Source organism: Antrostomus carolinensis, unplaced genomic scaffold (assembly GCF_000700745.2).
Source record: "Antrostomus carolinensis isolate BGI_N321 unplaced genomic scaffold, ASM70074v2 scaffold5277, whole genome shotgun sequence".
NCBI classification, from domain to species: domain Eukaryota; kingdom Metazoa; phylum Chordata; class Aves; order Caprimulgiformes; family Caprimulgidae; genus Antrostomus; species Antrostomus carolinensis.
The window spans coordinates 12,423-38,492 of NW_010329352.1; the positions used below are offsets into that span (position 1 = coordinate 12,423).

General features: G+C 43.5%; 1 protein-coding gene across 3 annotated transcripts; it reads right to left on the bottom strand.

The window, feature by feature from the left end:
* Positions 1-649: 649 nt before the first annotated feature.
* On the bottom strand, positions 650-24,491 carry LOC104528495 (putative hexokinase HKDC1). 3 transcript variants are annotated; one of them, XM_029086093.1, is made up of 19 exons: positions 24,429-24,491; positions 20,407-20,569; positions 17,780-17,928; positions 17,569-17,688; positions 16,687-16,786; positions 15,234-15,326; positions 14,384-14,567; positions 13,328-13,483; positions 12,317-12,550; positions 11,443-11,747; positions 10,986-11,134; positions 10,778-10,897; positions 8,334-8,429; positions 8,144-8,243; positions 6,971-7,154; positions 6,110-6,265; positions 5,112-5,345; positions 4,340-4,469; positions 650-676 (listed from the first exon to the last, which is right to left on the bottom strand). In XM_029086093.1, exons 1-19 carry the CDS (start codon positions 24,489-24,491, stop codon positions 650-652), a joined length of 2,763 nt encoding a protein of 920 aa, XP_028941926.1. The 3 variants fall into 3 exon arrangements, with proteins under 3 accessions (XP_028941926.1, XP_010170822.1, XP_028941927.1); XM_010172520.2 differs by lacking the exon at positions 650-676 and having other exon boundaries at positions 3,838-4,469; positions 15,234-15,333; positions 16,691-16,786; XM_029086094.1 differs by lacking the exons at positions 650-676; positions 16,687-16,786 and having other exon boundaries at positions 3,838-4,469; positions 15,234-15,333.
* Between the last annotated feature and the right edge of the window lie 1,579 nt (positions 24,492-26,070).

Here is a 26,070-nt window from a genome sequence, read left to right on the forward strand (position 1 = left end):
GCCTGGAGCCCTTTGTCCATTTTCCTGTAGCCAACTTCTTGTGCCAGTGGCAGTGGTTTTCTGGAGGAACCCACGTTTATCAGGTTTCTTACCAAATCTGTTCCCTCTTCACAGCACGCAGCTTTTACTGTCTCTGGAGGTGCCTGGGCTGTGCAAGGCCCTCAGACACAGAGTGCAGATGAAGTGTAAGGCTGGGTAGGGAAGGGGCTGGCATCTGGAAGACTTAAAAAGCATGCAACAAGATCAAAATTATTTTGGCATTCCCCTCTCAGATAGACATGACCCATCATGTTTACAGCACCTTCAGCGTGCACCTGCAATGCGATAGCATCGATGAGAGAGGTGAAAACATTTATTAAACTTTTGGTGGTTTTATATCTTGCTTTACAGAGTGGATGCAGAGCTGGGACAAAGCATACTTCTGATTTCTCTTCCCACTCTCACCCCAGAAGGGCATTCACAGTCATGTACACGAATAGGTCTTTTTTATTATTTAAAAAAAATAAAATAAAATTATATATATATCTCACTTGACAAGCTACCCACTTGACAAGTCTGAGAAATGCTCTGGATAAGCCCCCAGTGACAGTCCAGGGCAGTGGAGATCCTTTCTAGAGAAAGTGTCAGTTTACTTATAGCTAGACAACATTCACCGAGTCTCCTCCTCTCCCTGCCTCTCTCCCTCTCCACCTACTGCTATGGTGACATTATATCCGAGACCCCCAAACAAAAGGCAGCTTATTCCACCAAACCCAAAGAAACAAATCACAATACTCTCCTTTTGGCATTACCTACATTTTTGCCTCCAAGTCCCTTACACTAATCTTGCTAATCCTATACAATATTGACTTGGCAAGAAGGGAGATTATGCTAATCAGGATTTCTGAAGGATTTACACATGATCCTATATTTACTTTTGAACTTTGTCAGAATGACAAAGGGAATACGTCACCACCAAGCTGTTAGTGCATTTTCTCTGGATTATGAGTCAAGCACCAGCGCTGTCCAAATCTATAGCCACCAAAATGTCTCTCTAGCAGGCAAACCAACATATTTACAATCATTTTTTCCCCACAGATGAAAGGGTAACTGCAACCATCTACTGCGAGTTTCTGAAAAGCACAAACCTTAGTACCCCCACCCAATATTACTTCTATCTCATCTGTGATTTAAAGATCTTTCAACTTTCCAAATCAAATGTATTACCTAGATCACAAAAAAGGATGTTCATGTCTTCCAGAAGCATCAAAACAAATTCAGTAAATTCAAGAAGTACTAAACACATTGACTAGAGGGAAGACCCAGAAAACACACAGAAATGAAGCATCACAAAGCTATCCAAAAAGCAGTAGAAAAGCCCATCTAAGATGTGAAACCGTAAGAATCTCATTTTATTTTAAATGACCAACAACTTAATGTACTACATATTTTTCAGCATACGGTATGCTGTGTTACATTTAACGGAAGGCCTCTATTTTTATTTCAAGCTAGGGCTTTCAACTGAATCACGACATACGAAGTGCAGAGAAGGGTTTTGGTTCAGTGGCTTAAAAATTTATACAAAGGAGATTGCAAGTTTGCAACAGTCCTTGAGTTTCCACATGTCGACATCACCAGGAACATGATGCTGCATCATTACCCAGATGGAGAATGTTCTGGTTTAGAGTCATCCGAAAGCATCAGTGTGTTTATGGGATCCCTGGGAAACTACTAGTGAAGTTTGTACCCCTGGTAAAATCCTCCCCTTCTCCAGGGCTGCCCAGCAAATCCTTGCTCATTCCCTTTCAGAAAGCAGTAGCATTCCCAGCTTGGATGCCATCTCCCTGCCTGGCAGACGTGCATCAGATCCGCGTAGGAGCTGCCTGGCTTCAGAGCAAGCCAGCAGCCTGCAGAAAAGGCAAGAGCATGCGTGTCCTGGGCCTTAGGGACCTCGACAAGAGCCGTAGGTCGCTGAGCACTTTGTGAGCAGTTTCAGGTTCATGTGATCAGATTCCACAACACCCACAGACTCAGTGGAAAAAAACTGCAGATGCAAAAAAATATTATTGTGTGGATCTAATCCACTGCAGAAAAGGAATAACTGCAACTGAGGTGTAAACTGGTTCTGTGCAAATATTTAATTTCCAAAAAAGATTAAAAAGACAAATCAAAGCAATATAGCATTTCTTTCTAAATTTAAAGCAAGGATTCGTTCAAGGTGTTTACCTTGTTCTGTTACTGATTTGCATTCTAATTGTGCAGAACAGACTTTAGAATAAAAGCCCAAAGGATTCTGTGCACCATACTCACATGGCCATCCTGGGGCAAGTCCACATCACCTCATTCCAACCATGCAGACACATGTCATCCACAGATGCACTTTTGCAGGTTAGCACAATCCACTCCCCCAAGAGGACCCAAAAAGTACACAGAACAAGATTTCTGAGTGCCAAGGGGAGAAACAGCCAATGCAGAAGAGCTATTCCCGGCCTACACAGACCCAAGCCCTGATGGTTTTTTCCTTTCTACACCCAGCCCCTCCAAATTCAGCCTGTTCATCACAAGGAAAAAAAAAAAACATTTCCAAATAACTCTGTCCCCACTACATATCAAGCTTTGGTTTCCGTAGCTCTGTGGATTCTGAAATACAAAGAAAAAGTAAAATATTAAGTTTCTGGACAAAAGGAGGAAATCATTAAATGTAATACAAGTTCACAACTTGTCTCTTCCAAGTTACTCTGTAGTTAGCTCAGCAACATGAGGAATTCCTTCAAAGTGAAAATTATTTCCTAGTACTATTTCTTACCCACCCAGTGACTCCAACACAGACACAGAGCTGTTGACATGTTTCTTTTAAAAACAACAAAACAGGAAAGGTCTGTAGCTTCAAATTTTGAATTTGCCACTGTTAAACCCATCGGCTTTGTTACAGATTATTACGTAAACCCAACTGCTTATCCCCCTGCAGGATAGTTACTTTTGACCTAACTAGGCTTAAAGCACATTTCTTGGCCCCACTTTCTGCTGCGAGCCTGAAAGGAAGCAAATATCCAAGAAGAGAGGATTAAAGGAGATACAGAATACTTGAGAACAGAGAATAGCAGGCTACAGAGTTGCTGCTTCTCTATGCCATATTATTGTTTTGGTTTATTTTGAGATGAGTAAATCAGGTGAGGGACATTCGGTCACACAAGGGCATGGGTCCTATCCACAAGTCACCTTCATAATAACAGCATTGCTGCTAAGTACTGTTACAGATAGGCTTCAAGAAAGCTTCCACTTGCCTGCATGTTCTTCCCACAACTCAGAATAGGCACTAGACAGAGAAGCAAAGGCTCACTGCACCACAGATTTATTTACAACAGATTAGAGACAGGCAGAGCAGCAGGCAACAGAAAATGAAAAACAAGGATAAACTCCTTTCCACAAAATGGAAACTATCCTCTCATGAACAGGCAAGGAGATAACTGAAGAAAAACAAAGAGGAGAATTTCAGAAATTCAAGTGAATTTTTTTTTTCCTCTCTACGCAACCATTTGGGTGGTTCAAAGATGAACAGATTTGGTACTCTTTACATAGCTCTGACAGACACAGAAGACCCTGTGGTTACTTCTACATCCTCTCTCTCCCCCAGTATCAAAAGAATCAGCCACAGTCAGAATTGATACAGAGCTGGTTTAGGTTTATGAGTGTTAATATATTTTGACACGAACTGATATTTTGTGGAATCATATTTTTTTCCTTTACATTCATTTATTAAACATGACTCCCGTATTCCTGTATTACATTACAATACATTTGCAACCAATGTAGTGAAGGGGGGAGCATCACTGACCAAAGTCCATTAATTTATTTCACCTGCAGATCTATTGTAAAACCTGCGAAGTATTGAACAAATATGTCCACTAGGATAGGTGCAACACCAGGATCTCAATATTCCTTGAGCCAGGCCAAGCCAAAAACTAAACCACACACAAATCCTAAGAAACTGGTCATAAACGCAGTTGTGGTGCAGCTTAATAAAGCCATTGCTAAAAGACACTTTTGGGGTTGATTTTGTTTGTTTGTTTTGTTTTCACTCTCCCATGTGCATTACAGATGCATTGCAGGAAGTACAGAACTGAGTAGACTGCAGTATGCCAAGACATAATGCTGGTGGGAAGCAGAAACACTTGAGGCAAATTATCAAAGGACAAAAATCCACAATCCTGGTTGATCAAAAACCAGTTACTCCCTGAAAACAGGTACCTGTGTACTGGTGTCTGGCAAAGCTATCTGGAATCACTGCCCAGAAAATCTCTAGTGCACACGCCTAGCAGTGCCAAAATAACTTGACCTCTCATTTTTACTTCTGTCCAACATTATGCAACCTTTTTGCTACTGCAGTAATGAGGGCAGCTCCCTTCCCGCTTCCATCTTCCGAGAGCATGAAAGTCACATCACACCGAGGTGCCAGTTCCTTCACTGTTTCCCGCAGTATCCTGGAAAAACTGAAAGGAGAGGGAGAGAAGGACAGAACATTTTAGCAGTTGCTTTCTGGTCTGAGATCTTTACACTTATCTGTTAACAAGGAACCATAACCTCAACCAACATCTTCCACCAGTTCTCCACAGTGTCCCTTTCTGTCTGTTTGTCCTCTTATTCATGAAACACACAAGTTTCTGTACACAAACAGATTTTAATTTCCATTTCTCCACTTCAATTTTGTTCAGCATTATGTTAGAGACTCACGTTGCCTTTAGAGATCACAGAGGAGGCTCTCTTCTCCCAACTCAAAAGCTAACACACCTGTTTCTAGGCCTTGCTCACAAAGTAACGACCCAACTCCAAAAACTCAACACAGCTTTCCATATGGGACACCCAGATATTACAGAAATCCCCCAAAACATTGGAAAATAAATATTAAAAGAGTGAGTTCACTCAACATCCCAGAGAAAAGAGCCTCCTAGTGGTAAGTGGATTTGACTTTGCAATTTTTGATCCTTTGGCTAGGCAAGGAAAATGACAGGATGCAGGGAAACATGTTAGATCTTTATCCCCTCTCTCATTTTTTCTCAAAGCTGGTACAGTTCAGTACATTTTCACAGTGGGAATGAGCAAACAGCAAAGCTAAGTGGTACCACGGTACTCACTGTGGATGGAGCTTGTACAAAGTCCCATCTACTCCAACAGTGATTTGCAAGTGCTCCACACCTTGGTTTTCTCTCTTCTTCTCTACAATAGCTGCCAGTCCTGCCCCACAGAGCTGGGCAGCTCTTTTTGAAACGGTTCCACACACTTCTTTCACAATGATGCTGTCTTCACATGTGCTGTCCAAGCCAAGCTGCTGCAGAATTCGCCGGACTTGGAGGAGGGCAAGCCGGTCACTGCACAGAGGGAAACACATGCAGCAGCAAGGCATTAGGGGAAGCTTCAGCAAGCATGAAAACGAAAGTCTAACAGCTGAGACTCTTCCATGATTCAAAGGAAATGGGACCACTTCTCCAACTCTAACACTTTCCAATTAGTCTAAGGCAGATTCCAGTCTTAATTCAAAAAAGCCCCAAAATTTGCTCCTGGCATGCCCTTTGCTATGTTAGACTGTATTTCCAGAAGGCACAAACAGTAGTTATTCACCTGACTCCCAAAGTCATGAGGGAGCTGAGCCAGATCAGTCACCTGACTCTGTTATTTTTGATCTCAAAGCTTAGACACTACCTTCCAAGGTTTTCAACAGTAGAAAGGGTTTCAGGTTGTGTGTAAGACCACTGCAATCATGCACAGATATGTAGGTGAGCAAATATTCATGGGATATTCATCTATCACTGACTTTTTGGTTTTTAAGTAAGTACTATTTTAAGTCCTACAAGAAACACTCCAAGTATAATCATGCTTGATGGTTAAGGTATCCAAGATAACACAGCTGTGTGGACAGGAAATGGTAATTCATATGATTACAGAATAATTCTGGAACTCCACCAGTTCCTCATTTTTGGCTTTTATTCTGGGGCTGGGTGAGGGAAAGGTGTGCAAATAAGAAAACTATAACCGACTTCTTGAAAGAAAGGGCTCCACCCAGTTGCAGAAGATTATTTTCTAAAGGTCCCAGAAGATCTTAAGACTTTAAACCATGTAAATCTAGCAACTTTACCTCTCAATCTGAGACAGGAATTTTGTTTCAAATATGCCTCTTTTCCTGAGTGATTCTGAAATCTGTCCTCTGAACAGCAGCCCTTGTTTAGTTAAGTCGATCAAAATTTGCCTTACTATTTCACCTAGGTACATTCCACTGGTCATTTTTTCATACCTGTTATGTCACAAAAGAAAAAAAAATATGCTTTTAAAGAGATGGCATGTTAGCTCTGTTTAACATGTGTGGTTTGTACGTGCACCATCCACTCTCAAAAAAGCATTAAAAGCTTGCGGAGCAATCGCCACTGAACTCCATCTTTCAATCATCAAAAAACTGTTGCAGTGACTTCAAGTGCAAACACTAATTACAATATATTTGCCTATGTTAAAAGGTAACAGAACTTAGAGGAAAAAACCTTGCAATATTAAAAAGAAGATAGTGTTAAAGCCAGAGTCCACACTAAAGCAAAACATTTCCCTGTCCCTCCATGCATTCACCAGTGAGTCATACGTAATCAATGCTCTCTTTACCAAACAAAGAACAGTCAAGTTCAGTTTATCCTCTTGCACGACTTGTATTTTACCTTTCTAAAAACACTTCAAGAGGAGGAACGGAGCAAGGCCAACAATTCACAAGGAAATCTTAAGAGCTGCAATGTTTGGTAACTGTCATGAGGTGAAAATAGTGCTGTGATAACAGAAACAATGTATGTCTTTATTTTTTGTCTGGATATCTGCATTACTTACCATATAACAAATGAAATGTAATATTAAAATTTCTTTTCTGATTATTCATTCATTCAGCACATTTTTAAAAGCAGCCAGTGTGCCCCAAAGACTGATTTAATAAGGCTCTTAGCATCAGGATTATCACATTTACCTCTGTTTTCCTGGGTTTAGTGAGCCTTCATCTACTTCTTTATCATATTTTGTTCTGATGTTGTCAATGCAGCCATTGTCACCAAATCCTCCCCATTCTGTATTAATGCACATTTTTCCTTCATTTCCTTCCACTATTTCTATGTTTTTCATGTCCTCCATGTAGCACACATTGCTGCCTGTTCCTAGGAGGAAAGAAATGACAAGGCTTCAGACAGAAAAGTGAAGTAGCAGCTGAAATATATGGAAAACGATTGCAGCAATCATCTTAAAAGCTCTCTTCTCCATATCCTAAATTTCAAAGATCCCTCCATACCTTAGAGAAGCAAGCACTTAGCCAGTAATGCTAAGAATGCTGTAATTTATCACAACAGAATGTTACCAAGTAAAATGGGTCCTGTGCGAAAAATTCCCAGCATAGAGGAATGAAGACTCTCTGTTACAGGGCAGAACTGGCTTTGGCAGCCATTGGCAAGCACTGATCAATCATTGCTGCCAGTCTGGTTGTAATGCACCACAAGGCATCTTGCATGACAGCGTGCTCCCAAAAGCAAACCTTGCCAAGAGCCTAGCAGCCAGTCAAGCAGCTACCAAGTCTGAAATGATCTGGTGAACAGGGCCACTTGAAACATGGGTTACATTAATTAATATAATGACCAGTTCTCCAAACAAAATGAGATAGCTGGTGCACTTAGCCAGCAAGAAGAGTCTATTTTCCAACTGAGGCTTCAGATCTTACATGCTTAGATGTATTCCTGGCTGAAAACCTAGAAGGATCTACTGGGGAAATTCATCTAGAAAGCCCCAAAAGCATTTACTCAAATTTTTAAAAATATTCTCTTGTTCCAAGGCCTATGATCTTGCTACACAGAAAATATCAATACACTTGCCAAAATGAGGATTCATGCTGTTCCCATATTCTTCTACCAGGCTCCCACTTGATAGGCATCATCAGAGATATGAACAAAAGTCCAATAGATTCAGGATCCTATCTGCTACAGGTGCTGTTATGTTCTCTTTTGAATACCATAGAAATCTGCCAAGAACTCCAAATGACTAGTAACACCATGTATCAAACTGAAATAAAAGATGTCATTTTACAAATACCATAATAGGGTGCAAAGCCTACCGCCTGCATATATGCTTTCTTCTTCTCACTCCAATATCACTGTACCTGCAATAAGGCCAATCTCACAGTTTGGATCCTCATATCCACATGTCATCATTGTCCCAACAGTGTCGTTCACCACTGCTACAATGTCCAAATCAAACTCCTAAAACACAAGTCACAATCACAGTGGGGTCCCAGAGGAAGATGGAGTGTGCATTAAATACATGAAAAAGAGCAGAAAAGAAAAGCTCACGTTTCTTCTCCTGATGGCCTCTCTCAGCATATCAACAACATCTTCCCCCTCACAGTCTGTTGCCTTGAAACCTTTTGTCCATCCCACAAGTGTTCCCTGAAACAGAAGAGGAAGAAAATTGTATGTGAAGATGAAGATAGAGAGAAGAGTGAAAGTTCCAAGGAACAGTCTTCTCTTGTCTCCACCCCCCTGTCCACACTTGGGGTTTTTTTATATAATTTATTTCCCTGGACAGGTTACTGTGACTAGTGCAGAGCGTATGTACGTGTATCTTTGTTCCTCAGCTGCTGATTGTAGTGACTCCAGATTTACTCAGCTATTCATAAAGACACTGCCAACTCATTGCCTTCTAATGCTCTTTTCTCATTTGGGAAACCTTCCCATCTCACCTTTTTCTGTGCACATAGCCCTTGCATTATCTGGATGGGAAAGACTGTAAAAAATGCTTTTGCAGTAAGTGATTAAACATTAATGAACACCCACTGTTAATTTTTGGCTTGTTTACTGAGGGACATTTGATATGATCCTACTGCTCCAGGCAACACTAATTTGTTTCTTTTTGGAGAGTGACCTGGCCTGGCAGAAGTAGTTTTCCAGGTTACATGAAACCTTCCACTTGCTAACTGGCTCTGGACTGTCTGTCCAAATAACAAAAAAAAAAGAGGACAACTGGTAAAAAAAAGCTGCTTTTAAAAAACCCTCAAGTTCTAGCAAAAGTAAGAGATCAAATACACAGTGTGACATAATATGGGACCCTGACAAAGATGTGTCTTGGTTTACCACCACTGCTATGGAATTTGTTTCCTCATCATTTGTTAAGATCTAAATAATATGCTGTAGGTTTGTAAGGCATATTGAACGATCTTCCCCACAAATAGCCAAGTCCTACTGCTATACTCTCAACTATGATACAAAAATTAGAAGCTATTATGAAAACCACCAGGACATAAAAACTTTCAAAAAAATAGCAGTGTCTCATTTCCCCAATATGCTACATATTTGACTAGGATTAAACAGCACAACCTCCTCTGCCCCTCTTTGGAAATGCACCAAAATAACTGAGGATTAATTCTTCCTAAATTTGATTTTTTTATTCTATTTTTTTTCTTACATCAGATCTGGAAAGATGAAGATATTATATCTGTCAGTAAGCCATATAACAATTAACACACCTAAGCATTCCAACCCTTCCAAGCTGAACAAGCAAGCTCAATTCTGCCCACTGACACTCAACAAAAAGAAACTAATGCAGTGCAGAAATTACACAGTCGCTGCTGTGCAGCAGAGTTAGAAAAACACCCTGAGATTGTAGCTGAGCAAGTAAAAGGAGGCATCTGTTATCTCTTCACAGAATCACACAGAATCACTGAATGTTAGGGATTGGAAGGGACCTCGAAGATCATCCAGTCCAATCCCCCTACCATAGCAGGAACACCTAGATGACATCACACAGGAAGGCATCCAGGCGGGTCTTGAATGTCTCCAGAGAAGGAGACTCCACAACCTCCCTGGGCAGCCTGTCCCAGGGCTCCGTCACCCTCACTGTAAAGAAGTTCCTTCTCAAGTTTAAGCGGAACCTCCTGTGTTCCAGCTTACACCCATTGCCCCTTGTCCTACCATTGGGCATCACTGAGAAGAGCCTGGCTCCATCCTCCTGACATTTGCCCTTAACATATTTATAAACATTAATGAGGTCACCCCTCAGTCTCCTCTTCTCCAAGCTAAAGAGCCCCAGCTCCCTCAGCCTTTCCTCATAAGGGAGATGCTCCACTCCCTTAATCATCTTGGTGGCTCTGTGCTGGACTCTCTCAAGCAGTTCCCTGTCCTTCTTGAACTGTGGGGCCCAGAACTGGACACAATATTCCAGGTGCGGCCTCACCAGGGCAGAGTAGAGGGGGAGGAGAACCTCTCTTGACCTACTAACCACACCCCTTCTAATGCACCCCAGGATGCCATTGGCCTTCCTGGCCACAAGGGCACACTGCTGGCTCATTGCCATTGAAGAGTTAAGGCAGCATAATAGATGCCTTGGCTATTAAAAATATGTAGTCATTTTGCTATCATAAAGGCTTAATCTTTATGGAATCAAAGCAAGTAACATACATCTCTTATCATATACAAGAGGTGAAAGTTCTACCTCCCATATGCATATAGGATGATAACTTCCTCATGAAACAACTAATTTGCACAGTAGAGTAATAAAAGCCCCATAAAACAGGTTAAATATTCTCTCCGAAGACTAATTTGCACGCATATATGTATACATTTATGTACTTATATATATCTATATCTTTTCAACCTTGTAAAGTCCTACTTGGAAGAAAACAGAAGAATAGCTTTTTGCTACCAATCACCAAACCAACAAATCCCCCTCACCCAAAATTATGTCATTTACCAAGATGATGTATGGCTGCCACTTGACCCACCTGCGTTGCAGTTCTTACCTTGTCAATGCTGGCTTGCCTGCACGGGAAGGAGAAGGTGAAACCCAGAGGCAGTCGAGCGCCTTTAATCCCCATATATTCCAGAAAGTCTGCTATGCACTGGACAATATGGTCAAAGAGCTGGAAGGACAGAAAAAGCATATAAATCTCACAGTAATCCCACGCAATGGGCCTTGGCTGGATCAGTTAAACGTTCATTAGAGATTACCTCTTCCCCTGTCCCTTGCATGATCTCCAGAGGAATTGCAAAGATTTTGTTATACATTTGCACCGATCTTCTCCTCCCACTTCTGATTTTGACCAGCAGAACCCTGAAATTTGTCCCACCAAGATCAAGGGCAAGGAACTTTCCTTTCTCTGTAAGAGAAGGAAGATATTTCATTTTGGTGCTTCTCATAGCACATTTCCCAGTCAGAATGGCATACTCTGCCACACATCACCAAGAAACTTCATCTGGGCCAATGACAGCACATTGCTCCCTGTGGCATTTATCCCATCAGTCTGCTAGGATGGGGCTGAAGGCCCAGCCAGATAACATTGCAGGCAGCACCAGTTTGCCAACATAAATCACGCTGGCATTTGCCAGAATATTTGGTATATTCCCCCCAGAAAACAGACAAGCAACTTTCCTGCACCACCTCCAGGTGATCACGAAATGACTTCACCTGTTCCATCTGGTGTCCCACAGACATATGTGGGCAACATCTTCACTGTGGCACTGGCTTGTGTCTCTCGCTTTAGACCGTATTCCAGCTCGGTCCTCATTTTGTTCTTAACTTCTCTGAGGGTCTCCAGGGACAGCAGAAATGGTGCAAGAGCAGCATCAATTTGCTTGCGCTGAGCGGCCAGCCTGTATGCCACCGCTGTGACCATGGCAGCCCCCTTCCCACTGCCACTCACAGAGAGGAGGAACCGAACATCACAGTTTGGGACCAGCCTTCTCACCACCTTGTGCAGACGTTTGGCATATCTATAGGAACAAAGTGTTTCTTTAGTCTTTCACAGGCATTTCATGCATGGTTTCCTTTATATACACTTCTAATACATGCACACATCCAACAGCAAAAGCGCTGGAGCAAAGCCAGAGGAGCACAAGGTCAGAAACCGGTCTAGGAGACGGGGACAATGCTCCTGATTTCTGGCTATTCTGTAGAACCTGTACACTTACGGGAACATGAAGATACCTCTAAACAAGTGTCAGTGCCAACAGAGAGGGACACTGTAGAAAAGCCAGGCAGCAGTGAAGAGTCACAATCACAAACAGAGGGTGAGAGTCTCTGGAGTCACTTAAAGAATTGCTCTTCCTCAGACACCATTATCCCATGTGTCATGTTGTTTCCACCCCACTCCAAGTCCTAAAGCTCCGGAGACAGCTTTGCAATAACTAAGCCAGTCTGATCCTCCACAGTCCACCAGATCACATCCCAACTCTGCAGCAAAACTATCAGTGTTCTGAAAAACCCCACATATATGCATACGAAGCCTCTCTGCAACATCACCACATGGCCAGCAACTACCAAATCCTCTTTAGTTACTTACTGGGGGTGGGTTTTATAGAGTCCCCCATCAATCCCAACAGTGGTTCGCATCCTTAACAGTTTTTTATTCTCTCTCAGTCGGGTCAGTATGGCTGCTAAGGCGGCAGCACAGAGGTTGGCCGAGCGGAAGGAAACGATGGTGCAGACATGCTGAACAGCGATGCAGTCCTCTTCAGAGGGAAACAGGTTCAGCTCAGTAAGGATCTCTTTTGTGTTGCTCAGACCTTCCTTATATCTACCCCAACACAAAAGAATACATCATCTAATGCAAGGATATTAAGAAAGCACATAAATCAATATCTGCACGTTGGCTCAAAATTAAACGAGAGCAGACCAAGGCACAACCTATCAGGCAGCATCACAATTGGTTCCCATAAACCAGTAATGTCTCTCCCACACAATTCCCAAAAGTACCCGCTGGAGACACCAGACTTTTAAGAGGCTGCTTCCTAGGGTTCAGTTTTTGGTGAGACATACCAATTAGCTGGACAAGAAAAGAACAGGATAAAATATTCAGTCCATAGAAGGACAGCGCAGAAATAGATGTACAGCTTCACTCAGTAAAACACAAGAAATTATTCCTGGAGTAACAATGCAGACCAGGATTCCTCTTCAAAACAGCACAATCAGTCAGTTTTCCACGTAGTCATCCATTAGGTGATCCAGAGTCTGTACTACATCTCCACAACCCCAGTATTCCCACATCACAGAATCTGAAAACTGCAACAGTCGTGTCATGTGCTCAGGTCTCCAAATAAGTTATTTCAACAACCAGAACAGTTAACCTGATGGTTAACAATACATCTGCTACTGTGGTATTTTGCTAAAACTTTCTAGTCCACCAATTCCTACTTACAGAAAGATCAACTTTTCTCCTAGGCAAAAGCAAAATCAAGTTGAACAGTTCAGGTTTGTTCCCAGTACTCACAGATTACAATTACATGTTAATTATCACTGCTGTGCTTGTGAAAGACTAACAGCCACCGTAAACCAGCATATTGCAGGTTCTTACTTTTCCATTGCAGACACATGTTTCATTTCAATCTTGCCCTTAGTAAGCAGAGCTGTTGACACTTTCCCATTGAAGAGGAGACCTTCCTTTGTCATTTTTAGGAGAATGAGTCTTACAAGTTCCCCCAAATACAGGCTGCTGATCATCTTTTCAAACCTGAAAGAGGCACAGGAAGGATTACAGGTATTCACCAGCTTGCCAGACCCATTAGAAGTTTGAGCATTTTATGTTCTTACACAGGTTGATCACATTTACCCACGTACAAAAGGGGTTTGGGAGTCAAGTTGTAAATGGGATGCCATCCTGAGGTCCTGGGACCCAACAACAGCCCCTCAGGTTAACTGAGTGACTGAAGAGAATATTCAAAAGGCTTGCAAGCAGCTCAGCCAGCAGAAGTAGTTTTGATGAACCAGTCTCTAAATATACCCTTTGTTTACCTTCCTCCTCCTTCTTTACCCCCCCGCAGCACCACAACAGAGGAGCCATCTATTTTTAATGACAAATTAGCAATTGCAGCAGCAACCGTTTGGTCTGTGAGGCAGGGAGGTGTTGGTGAGTTAAGGGCCGAGGCTGCAGGTGGCCTTGACCTTGAGCAATTTATTCCTGACCTTAAGTGAAGACAAGATAACAACAAAGTGGAACAACAGAAGCAAGAATGTACATGAGACAGGATGAGCGATGACTTGTGCTCTGTAAGCAGTAACCAGTCAGAAGTAAAAGAATGGCTCGTGGACAAGCAGAATTATCCAGTCATGTCAATTGTGTAGGTGCGTGCTTGGGGCATGGGGCGGAAAAAAGATATATAAGCGGTGCAAAGCTTTAATAAAGTGCTGATGCCTGAATAGATCTTGGTGTTGGTCGTTTCACCCGCTGCAGGGAGGTGTGAAAGGTACCCACTTTTCCCAAAAGGGAAAGGTCTGGACAGGACAGGACCAGGATCAAGTCAACTCAGCTTCACTCAACCCTATTCCTCTTCTGAAGGGGGTCCTGGCATACTCTGGAAACGCACTCACAGAACTCAGATTGCCAAGGCAAATCAGTCAGGGAATCACTTACAATTGTTTTCCAGGATTCAGAGATCCTAGATCAAGCTCCCGATCAAATTCTGTGCGGAGGTCATCCAAAGCACCATCATCTCCAAAGGCACCCCACTCTGTGTTAATGCACATCCTCCCTTCATCACCTTCCACCAGATCAATGTGCCTCATTTCCTCCATGTAGCATGCATTGGTGCCAGTCCCTGTGCGTGTTGGAGCCAGTGCAGATAAATCACCTTTTTGTCCTAGGTTTGTTTTTTATTTGTTTTAAGTCTACACATTTGGGAATAAGTCAATATATTGTCTTTGGAAGAAAATATAAATACATAACCCTGTGGTACGGGATGCTAATATCAAGCCATCTGCATTTGTTAAATAATCATTTCACAGTAAGTGAAAGTATTAGAAGTTAATCTAAGGTTTGACTGATTTTAAAATATTTTTTCTTTTTCAAATATATTTCTATGCATATTCTTAGAAGCCATACTCCTATGGCTATTAAAACAGCCAGCACAGTGCATGAAGTGGAGACATTGTGGAAAGTGTAGCTGATCCTAACTACCAGACGTGAGAGGAATTCAGCTTTCTCTGGACAGACAGGCAGTAATTTTCTATAGAGTCAGCAGAAAAGTTTAGTATGCTGGTCACAACTGAACCCAGACAAAATGGGGACTGTGGTATTTGATGGCAATGTGATCAGCATAAAAACAGCTGCTTTACAGAAGGCAGCCAGGCTTGAAAATCTGACCATTGTTTTTCCCATTTTCTTCCTGCTCTTTCCTGTACCGGGACACTCCCTTCTACTCCCGATTTGTTAGATTCAAACAAATGAGGGGAAAAAAAACTACTCAGTGAACAGAAAAAATTACCAATTATAAGTCCAACTTCACAGCGCTGGTCATCATACCCGCAAGTCATCATGGTTCCCACGGTGTCATTGACCAGTGCCAAAACATCAACTTCTATGTCCTAATAGCATAAAGATGGGTGATTAACAGAAAAAAAGCCTAGAGAGTCTCCTGCATGTTAAAGCAACAGTGTGCAGACATACTTCCCAGGTTGTTCTTTGAAGGCCTGGTTCAGGAAAGCTTTTCAGCTGAAAGATACACTACTTCCTTTTATAACACTAACCCCACAACCCTGTAAAGTAACAAACATCTCTGAATTCTCAAGTGCTTGGCCAGCCAGGATCTGTGCTTGCAGGATTTGTTTTTCCCCAATCCAACTTTGTTTGCCAGAAAAGTAATATCTTATTGGTTTGAATTTTGTGATATGCTAGCACCTGTGTATCTATCCCTATGGGCTGCTTGACGGGATAACGTCCTACCCCCCAGGCAGATCCAAACAAATGAGGCAGAAAATATACATACATACACACATACATACATACATAAATGCAGCTATTCAACACAAGGCTGTGCACCAATATCGCACTCAAGTAAAAAGCCTTTTCATCAAAGCTGTGCAGTTTTCCTTTCACACTGAGGTAATTTGATAAAGTAAAAATTAAAGTTATCAAAGGATTCTTGTAACTCAGATACCAACATCAGCAGGGGGCCAGACTTCACCCAGGAAGTCTCCGATTCTTTTTTCCTGCTAACCACAGCAAGACTGATGCAGAGAAAGAAGTGAACCAAAATCAAGGCTGGATTTTTACTGTGTGAGAAAACAGAAGAATTTCCTCTTTACTACAAAGATGTCAAGATATGTAAAGATGCTTAGTATTTCTTAGATGATGTTACCAACAGCACCAAACATGAAAATCAAGGCTTTCCAAAATACTAAAACATATTATTCAAAGACATACGCTAGTTCAAGGGCAGATTTAATCATGTCTTACTGCTGACCTTAAAAATTACCATCAAATACTCCAGCCCACAGGTTGAAGTGGACGAGCCTGGTAGAGTTAGGTGTGCCAATCTGAGATGATAGCTTCCCCCTCCCAACCTTCATCCCACAAGCCAGATTACAAAACAGTGTGTATCCACATCTTACCAAACAGGTTGACAAGACTCCCTTTAGCTCAGATAGACAGTGAGGCCTCACTGGTCCGCCCTCATGGCCAACATGGTTAATCAATGTGCAGTTGGCATCACTATTAGATTGATCTGGGGCAGCCTGAGTTGCAGCTGCATGTCCCCTTCCATGGCTCCACCTCCAAGGGAGACACAGATCTACTAGATATACAGCCATGCTGGACATTTGTTACTGGTTGTGCTTGAAGGACATCTGATAACTCCCAAAACAACCTACACACCAAGAGTTGATCTCCCAGGAGGACAATCTGGGATCACTCAGGTTCATCTCCTGCAGGTACAAAACTTGCCTTATGCTTCTGAAGGGCCTTCCGCAGAGAGCTGACTACATCTGTGTCCAGAACTCCTCGGACCTTGAAGTGTTTTGTCCAGGCAAGAAGAACACCCTGCAAAGTAACAGTCCAGTGACCCAAAAGCTCCAACTTTAGCATACAAACCTGCCACAAAGACAGTCAAGACCAAAGTCTGTGGAGAAGCCCAGTAAAATTTGGGACAAAATAAGTCACAGCAGAACATCTCACCTTGGAGTGCCTGTCAGTACAAACACAACTAAACAAGTACAGTAATAAAGTCCCAATCCTGCAAATGCTTCTCCCTGTGCTTTGTTTAAAGCATGTGTGGCTTTACTGATGCTCATCACAAACTAACAGCATTAAGCACAAAGCATTTGGAGGACTGAGACCCAAAGCACAGACCCCTAGAAAGAAAAAAAGAGAGGCTAGAATAAGAGGCCACAAAATAACTGCAACCAGCCCTTCATTTCCCCATACAGCCTCTCAAACAGCTCAGCTACAGGCCTTTCCTATTTAGATTCAACTGTAAAAAAGAAATTAAATGAGAGTGATTAAAAAAGAAACATGCTTCAGGGCAAAAACATATTTGTTTTACAGTCTAACAGTCTTCATACAAGGGCATATGGTTACTATGGAATCAAATACTGATTAAGTAAAAGAATAACTTCAGCTTAAAGATCATTTTGCCTTGGGATCGGAAATGAGTGTTTGAATGGTAATCAAGTCTAGTTAAATGCAAATGATCATCCACACCTTCTTCAGAGAGTTATGTTAACATGACTCCACAAAAAAGCCACAGGGTAACAGTCCCATGCAATAGCTTCTCCAGGTTCTGCAAGGAGCTCGGCTTGCAAATATTTGGTTTTGCATCTTACCTCGTCCAGTTTGGTCTGTTTGCATGGAAAAGAAAAGGTAAAGCCAAGAGGTAACTTCTTATGCTTCAGGTTTTTGGTCTCCATGAAGTCTAACAGACAGTCAGCAACGTAATCAAAGAGCTGCATGAGAAAGGAGAGGACAGAGTCAGGCTGCATAGGGCAGGCACACGCTCAGGCACAGCACTACCACAGAAGACCCTGCATGCCCTACCTCGGCTCCGTTCCCCTGTATGATATCCTTGGGTGTGGGGTAAAACTTGCTCTCCAGCTGGCTGCTCTGCTTCCCGTCATCAAACACCTTCACCTGGTGGGCACGAAACTGGGAGCCACCCAGGTCAACAGCAAGGAAGTCACCCTTCTCTGCAACACAAGCGGGCAACTGTCACCGGTGATGGCCAAGAAGCACGGCCCAGATGCCATGCTGAAGGCCACAGCCCAGAGCCCCTGCCTCACCACGGCCACAGGCTCTCCCGCTCCATCATGGCAGGTCCTTATCCTATGGGCCTGGAAGCATCACCAGGGACGAAGAGAGCTGGCAACCCTAAGCAACAGTATCAGGTCCTTCCTGTTAGCTGGCTACATGGCAGATAATTTCATTTTTATTTAGCAGTCTGCCCTTCTCCTTCCACAGCAGCAGGTTTTCAATCTGCAAAGGGCCCAAAGCAACTGTGAAGTCAACCAGAGCACCATACATCTGAAATATGGGTAAATGGGCGTGTGAGAGCATCACCTACATCCAGTAAAGGATGCGGGATTTGCAGCCCCATGTTAAGACCTGGCCCTACCGCAGAAGCCAACTTCCAAGTGGGGCAAGACTAATTTGCCAAAGTCAACCAACACAAGCAATTCCAAATGCCTCTAGGTGTTCGTAAAAAAGTTAAAGGTAAAAGTACCATTCTGTTTCTCAGTTGGCAGCACTCTTAGCTCAAATACAGTCTTTTCTAGCAGGAGACTTTAGACAGGACAGTTTGACCTCACTGCTACAATAAAGCAATAATCTATTCATCCCACGCACAGGAGAAAGCCCTTCCCCACAGGAAAATGCAGTGGCATGTGCGTAGCCTTGTGTGATCTTTGTTCCACAGTCCAAACATCTGACTAAATTTTATCAAATCTGTCCCTGAAAGGGAAGGAAGCAGGAAATTCAAGCTGTAATACAATGGTCAGATATCACAAAGGTGAGGAGGCAAATTGGGTTACTCAGTAAACTGTGACATCAGTCAGACCATTACTGTCTAAATGATTAAAAACTAATGATGCTCCATATGGGTTATTTCAGGTACAAACACTGAGGGCACTGAAAAATCTGGAAGTTCGTTGTTATTGCAAATGGGAAAATCCATCCAAGTCTGAGGTGTTTAAATCTGCTGCAAGTTTTGTCTAGAAGCAAAATAACCAATAAGGATTTTGCAAGAGAGCAAAAATAGAAAAATCAATGTGATACTTAAAATAGGCAGTGTGTCAATAAGACAGCCCCGCTTGATTCTGCAGCATGTCCTTGACACAGCGGAAAGGTTACGCAGGTCAGGAAAGCATTGTGTAAAGTTGGCCTTGAGGAACATGAAGTCTTGCAACAGTGATGACACTACATCCAATTTTCCAAGTCTCCTGACCTCAGGGGCTCCCTGCTATTTCAGGACAGAGTCAGTGTCATGTAAGACTCCATAATCAGTGACAGGCACTGAGATAGCCAGGGTTAAGCTAATTTTTTTTTTTTTTTTTTTGGATGAAGGTAATAGTAAAAGGAAGAGTGCCTAGTTTGAGCCAAGCAGTCTAAGGGGATTGTACAGAATTTCTCTCAGACATCCCTCATTTCAAGGGAATAGCCTCCAAATGTTCCCTTTATGCCATTAAAGCCATTATTTCTCATCTAATTGCAGGAAAATTACCTTCAAAGGGAATAAAGTCCTGCAGAAATTAGATACAATGCAAACATTTCTCTTAAGTTTTTTGCATGAACAGCTGTTATACACCGAGTCCTGACCTAGGCCAGAGAGAGTCCTGCACAAATTCAGAGACTTGGTTAAACCTGGGAAAAACATCATTTTTTGTCAGCGTGCAGTGCCAGGAGCCAGCTGAACCAGGAGAGTTATTTTGGGTGTGCACACTTCTCCAAACACGACAGGCTTTCGGATCCTACCTCACATTGTCCCAGAGGATACCACTGCACTTCCTGCCTCTCTGTTCAGTGGAAGCTGGAAACAAGGATCCAGCTGCAGCAGCACAGCAGGCTGTTTCCTGGTAGACCTCACCCAGAAGCAATTTTCCCAATGCAGAAGGCAAGGAAGGGCAGGAGGGGATCACTTTTTGGGGCAACAGAGAAAGCAGCGCTGAATTTGCTGTCAGAAGCCAGGAGGGATCACAGCTTCGAGAATCCAACCTTGCTGCCACTTCGCAGCACCTTGCCTTCCCTGCAGCTCGGTGAACGCCAGAGTCCCGGCATTGCCCGCATCCCCGTACCTGCAGCACGCTGCACTGCCGGGTCTGGGCTGTAGAGGCTGCCCTTGCCGTGTCCAGCCACAGCTCTGGCAGCAAGGCCTGCACTAAGGACAGACACATTTGCCGATGAAAGAGGCTGTTTTCTGGGCACTTACTAGGTCCTTTCCTCAAACAAGCAGCACTAGGTCAAAACCTACCAGTTGCACGGAAAAAAAGCCCTCTGCCAGCACTCCCCCAAGCTGTTGTCTCCTCAATACACACCTGCTTTCTCAACATGAGATAGGCAGTAACCCGAAGCCACCAGCTGTCCTGTGTCTTTGCTGTGCTGTCCTTGAGTACTGGCAGCAACCCATCATCTTCCTAAACCAGCACTGCTGTGATGGAGCAGGGGGAACTCACCTGAGCCATCAGGAAGCGAGCGCACAAACGACGGCAGCATTTTTACTGTTGCCGTGGGGTTCGTGTCTCTCCCCAGGCCCTTCACCATCTCAGCCTGGAAGCGAGCCATCACGTCCAGCAAGACATCATCAGAGAGACGCATGTGATACAGGTACCTGTCGACCTGGAAAGAAGACAGGTGTTACCCAGGAGGCATCCATGCTCCTCAGTGCTTGGCAGCTGGCTAGGATGAGCACTGCTTTCACACTACAGAAGGACTGCCCTATGTGTACCTGGGAAGCTTCCTGCAAGCAGAGAAAACACAGGAACTTCCTAGCCATTTGTGCTAGTTTTCTAGCCACGCATGAAGGATCTGAAAATCCAGAACTCCAGTCACAGCAATACCCCTGCATATTGCTGAACAATAAATACTTTGCTCATTCCCACCTGCTTGATGAAATTGAAGCTAAACAGACTCTAAGGAGACAAAAGAATTAGTTTCACACATGTAACAGACTGAAGGTGTGCATACCAGAGGTCTCTGATTCTACAAATTCATTTCATTTTTGACCTCAGCACCTAAATTCCCATGATCATCAGTGCAAGCAAACTCCAGGACACCATCAGAACATTTACTCTTATAAAAACTTTGTTTTGAAAATGTTTAATGCAGCCTTGGTGAATTACTGTTTAAAAGTTACCCACCTTTTCTGATGTCTCAGTAACGTACATAAGCCCATGAGACCTGCTTGAGACCCTGACAGCTGTTTTTACACCATTCTCTCCTCCTATGCAAGGAACTAGAATTGCCAAGTGTTTCAACTAGGTGACAATTTGGCCTCTCTAAGTCAGGTCCAGAAAATGCCATCAGTACCCAAGCATGTCATCCACAACCTGAAAACATCTATTCAGCTACTGGTTCATCCACAGACAATTACTTTGTTGGCATGCCAGGCTGGAGCTCAAAGCCTTTTTCTCACTCCAGCTCTGCTCTCCACCGTCTTGTGATTCTAGGATTATATCTAAAACACATTTTTGGGTGCAATCAGTATCTTTTCTTAAGGGTCTATAGCTCGCAACATACATCAAAATAAAAGCCACCTGAACTCGAATCAACAGCATCTATGAAGTAGCAGACACTCATTCAGATAAACTGGTAGAGAAGTTAAATCAGTGTTTCTGTACAGCTTCATCAGGGAAAAGCTTCAAGTTTTCTTCTCCAGGACCACACACCACTTGGACTGACACTTACCTGCAGGGCTGGATACATAGCTGTAAGGTGGCCTAGAAACTATATAGCTGAGTACAACAAAGGATTAATGCAACAAAATAAGCATCTGTTAACATCCAAATGCTTTTCCATGGGGGAGCCAGACTTTGGTGCTGTACGAACAAACATGATGCAGGCATAATAATTCTGTGCTCCAAACAGCTGGATGGTAATCCACGTTAACATCCTACTCCTCACAACATGAAACTCAGGGCCAGGGGCAGTGGAGGGGGGGGGGACAGCTTCCAATGCTTCGCTAGTACAAACACTCAGCTCTTGCACCTATATTATATTACTATATTATTATATTATTACACTGCTTCATCTGTTCAGAGCATTTCACCAGTCCCATTTACACAGGGAGGTCTGGAAGGTTGAGGGAACATGCACAAAACAAGTCACTCCAGCAACAAGGCAGGATTTAAAAGCATTGTTTAAACACAGGAGAATGCAGGTTGTAGATAAATTTGCCACCTATATTAATGAGACACAGACTAATTACCTATTCACAGTCCCATTTTAAACTCATGGCCAGCAATGACCCACCTGAAAGAGCCAGGACCCTGAAAGTAACTCCAGCACTTACCTAACAGCAAAACATACACACATAGAGGAGAAAGTCCTAAACTACAAGATGTAATTGGCAAGGAGCAGCAGCTGCCTTTGGATACAGCTGTACCTCGAAAAGGCCATTATTTAGATCTTTCTTTGTAGTCCTTGTTTGCACAAGCACTTGATTTCTTCCAAGGTTTTTTGAGGCCCCATCACTGTGTAGGATCCACCATCTTAGCCCAAGAACCAGCACTGCTTTTTTTGGGCATACAAAAAAAAAAAAATACAATGAATGGAGATATACAGCACTCACACAGATCCAAATAACCTGGTGACAAAGTCCTTGTGGAAAAAAAAACTAAACAGTAATAAAAATATCCACGTCTGTTTGCAGAGAACATGCACTAGCTGCCCGCTCCCCACAGAAATTGCATTCCCCACTGTTCACATACAACCATAGGAGGAGACAGTCCTTTCTTAGGAACCAGAGAAGGCACAGCTCAGGAAACCCTGCTAACTCTCTAGCCCGATTTACCAGAGCAAGGGCCTGCTCATATACGATTTGCTTGTAAACACAGGACTGGCCAGGCTGTGCAACACCAAACTCCCTTTTGTTGCCTCTCTCCCACCACACAAGTCCTTGTTTTTAAGTGTCTTGCCTCAATTATGGGAACAGCATTGTTTTCATGGCAGGGAGGCTCTTGTTCTTGCCACCAGGGAGCAAATAAGTCTGGGAAGGGAGAGGTGGGAAGACATTCCTTCCTTCTAATTAGTGACAAATCAGCTCTGCTCCATACAGCCTACTCTGGGCTTCTTAAAAGAGAACTTTAAAGAACAGGTGGTTTCTTGCCTTCAGGCAGGGCTAGTTTGCGCCTAGCAGAAAGATTTAATTTTTTAAACAGCTTTGCCAGTATCCCTCTGCCCCCTCCCCTCCACTGTCTTCACTTCAGGGACATCCTTCCTCAGCTACACTCTGGATGTTTCTCTGAAGAGCCCACTCTACCCAAGCACTGCTCCATAAGGTCTCTCTCTTTCTTAGTAAAAAAGTAAGATGAAATAGTGCTGTCTAGATGAGAGACCTTTGTTTAGATCCTCACACAAGGAAAGGGCATTAGGGGCCCCTTCTGATCATATTAAACCCTGGGGATAAAAGAGCTATGACTGAGAATCAGAGACATCTGACTGTTGAGATACCAGGACTGCTCTTGGAATGCTTCTCTTCAAGGCAGAATTAGTAGAAGCTGCCCTAAGAACAAGCCACTCCATGTTTAAGCAAGGGCACAGAGAAGATAACCCAGTGTTGCTCGCTTTGCTGATGAGCTCAGCAGTGCAGGCAGATCTGCCCACTGGGACCTTGGCTCTCCTGCACTGCCACGCGTCTGCAGCCAGCCTTGCCTCCAGCTGGCTGGAAAACAAGAGGATAGAGCCTGGCAGCAATGGCCACTAGAAAGCACTCAATGGAGACGCCAGCAGAACAGAGGACCCGCAGGGGACATGTCTAGAAATCAGAGGACCTCTGACCCAAGAAGCTTACAGGCCCCATGTGGTCTTATGATGGAGAGCCAGAAACCCCATTACAGCATGGCCATGAAAGTAAATTAGGGAAGAGCAACCATTAGGCAGCTCACTCCCAGTACTGATGGCTTCAGATCTGGGCCATCTTGAGCTTCTCTGATTGTAATTGAAGTTCACATCTATAAACATCAAAATGATCAGCCAGGTTTGGACAACGAGAGAGGAGGCACAGGCACTTCTCCCACACCAGCACTAGCTGGAACTGTCTGTTGAGTCCCAGAAGACCCGGCCCAAAGACCCCAGGATTTTTCCCTACCCCTGCTACAATGTGAGTTACTCTGATTCCTACTCAGCTTTAGAAATTCCATCCTTCACGCTACAGTTGCAAAGTGATTCAGCAAGAGGTTCCATTCTGCACTCTGGATTATGCCACATCATGTCAGATAATGTTTAAGCACCACTTTTCCTTATTGAAGATCAATTGCTCCATTACTGGAACAGAACTTACACCTGCACAGGGAAAAGCACTAACCAGACCTATTTTCACACTCGTCAGATGGCTTAGGGTCCAAATACCTCTTACCCCATTTGGCTGTATGGCTTTAGTAGTTAACACTATCATCTAGTCTGTATTACGTACTGCAGACCCCACAGTATCTGAGTAACACAGTTCTCAAAATAGGAATCGGCTAACGCTGCATCTTACCTTTTTTATTTGATCTTCTTTTAGCTTTGTGAAATGAAAAGCTAGCAAGTGGATGGCAAACATTTTCCTGAAGCAGATGGATGAGTCAGTAGTGACAGAGCTGCTGTGAGTTACTCCAAAGCAACAGGTCTTTAATCACGAAGCTGGAGCTAGAGAAACTTCAGCTGAGGCATTTCTCCCAGGGTGAGATAGTGGAGTTCCTGGGAAATTGAGTCCAGAAATAAATCCATCCAGTGTGATCGGTTCAATGATTAAACTTCTGTCTCTTTGTATCACCCCCTCACATCAACCCGAAGTCCCTCCCTCCCCAGCTACACACTTCATTGTGCCAGAGCAGGCACCTGGAGAGCTGCCAAGCTGAAGGGGAGAAAAATCGATTTTGTTACTGCCCTACTTGGGAATTGTTACCACTTCGCAGTGTAGTTGCTACGCAGCCTGCCCTGCTTCACCCCGCTTCATTCCCGGAGGGGGCTGACAAGCTCCCACCAGCACAGCGTGCAATGAAGTGCTGCAGGAAATCTACAAAGTTAGAGGATTTTAGGAGGTTCCTTCCCTCTGCTCAGCGCTCCCACTTGCAAGACAAGCTCTTCTGCACGAATTAACTCCGCTCTAGTTCCACACAGTGCACCCTTATCTGCGGCTTTTTTACAATTAAGCTTGAGCCGTGTAAAGGAGCGAAGTGACACACAGACCCCTGGCCCCGGCTGAAATACCTCTTGCGCAGTTTCCAGCAGAGAGGTTTTGTACAGATTTTTCTCCCTTCACCCCTCGTGAAGACAAAGTTTCAGACCAATGCAGATCCTTGGTATTGCAAAACCTGGGGAGGGGACAGATTTACCTGGCAGCCAACAGTGCTGATAACAGACTGCCTCACTGGATAAATGCCTTTAACTGGCAGCACGGAGTGCCTACACCATTCCTCGCACCATTAGAGCTGAATCTGACACAGCCCTTAACTATTATTCTCGAAAGTTCATTCTGAATACACAAGTGTTTCCAGGATTTTGTCGTCGTATCAAGTAATATGGACCACAGAAACATCATCCAAAGAAAACTGGGTGAGATATTGACACAAAGGAGAGAAACAACAAAGAAAGAAAAAAAAAAGGCATTCTCATGAGGTAATTAGAGGCTCACTCTATTTCTGTATCAATTATTTTGATAATTAGAATAACAGCCTCGGGGCAGAGGGAAAAGAGCAAGATGGAAAGCAAGGGGTGGGGGAGGGTACCAAGTAATGGGAGGAAATACAAAGAACTACTGAGCAGCAACAGAAATTGTCTACACAGATCAGGAGCAGGGCAGAAGCAGACAATTTGCAGAAAAGGATCTCAAGCTGTATCAATTCATAGCCTAAAGTGGACCCAACATACTGTAAAAAAAAGTATGATTGATCATGATACTGGGCTGCATGAACAGGAGTATAATCCACAGACACACAAAACACTCAACTCTATACTCGGCACCAGTCTCGGGAAGAGGACTCTGCCCAGTCCTGGCAGCTACAGCACGTCAAAAGGGATGGATCAGAAGGAGATAGCTCTGCTGAACATCAGCAGCAGTCACAGGTTACATTCTTTCAGCCTCTGATCACGAGGAAAGACTGAAAGAGCTGAGGGAGGGGAACTCCCTCTGCAGAGAC

Excerpts from the sequence above, each read along its gene's own strand:
- LOC104528495 (XM_029086093.1), bottom strand. The coding sequence starts at position 24,491 with ATGTTTGCCATCCACTTGCTAGCTTTTCATTTCACAAAGCTAAAAGAA. Across the intron at positions 14,568-15,233 it reads TGAAGTTGGACTTATAATTG|GGACTGGCACCAATGCATGC; the intron begins GTAATTTTTTCT and ends CAACACGCACAG. Across the intron at positions 11,135-11,442 it reads TGGGACACCAGATGGAACAG|AGAAAGGAAAGTTCCTTGCC; the intron begins GTGAAGTCATTT and ends CTTCTCTTACAG.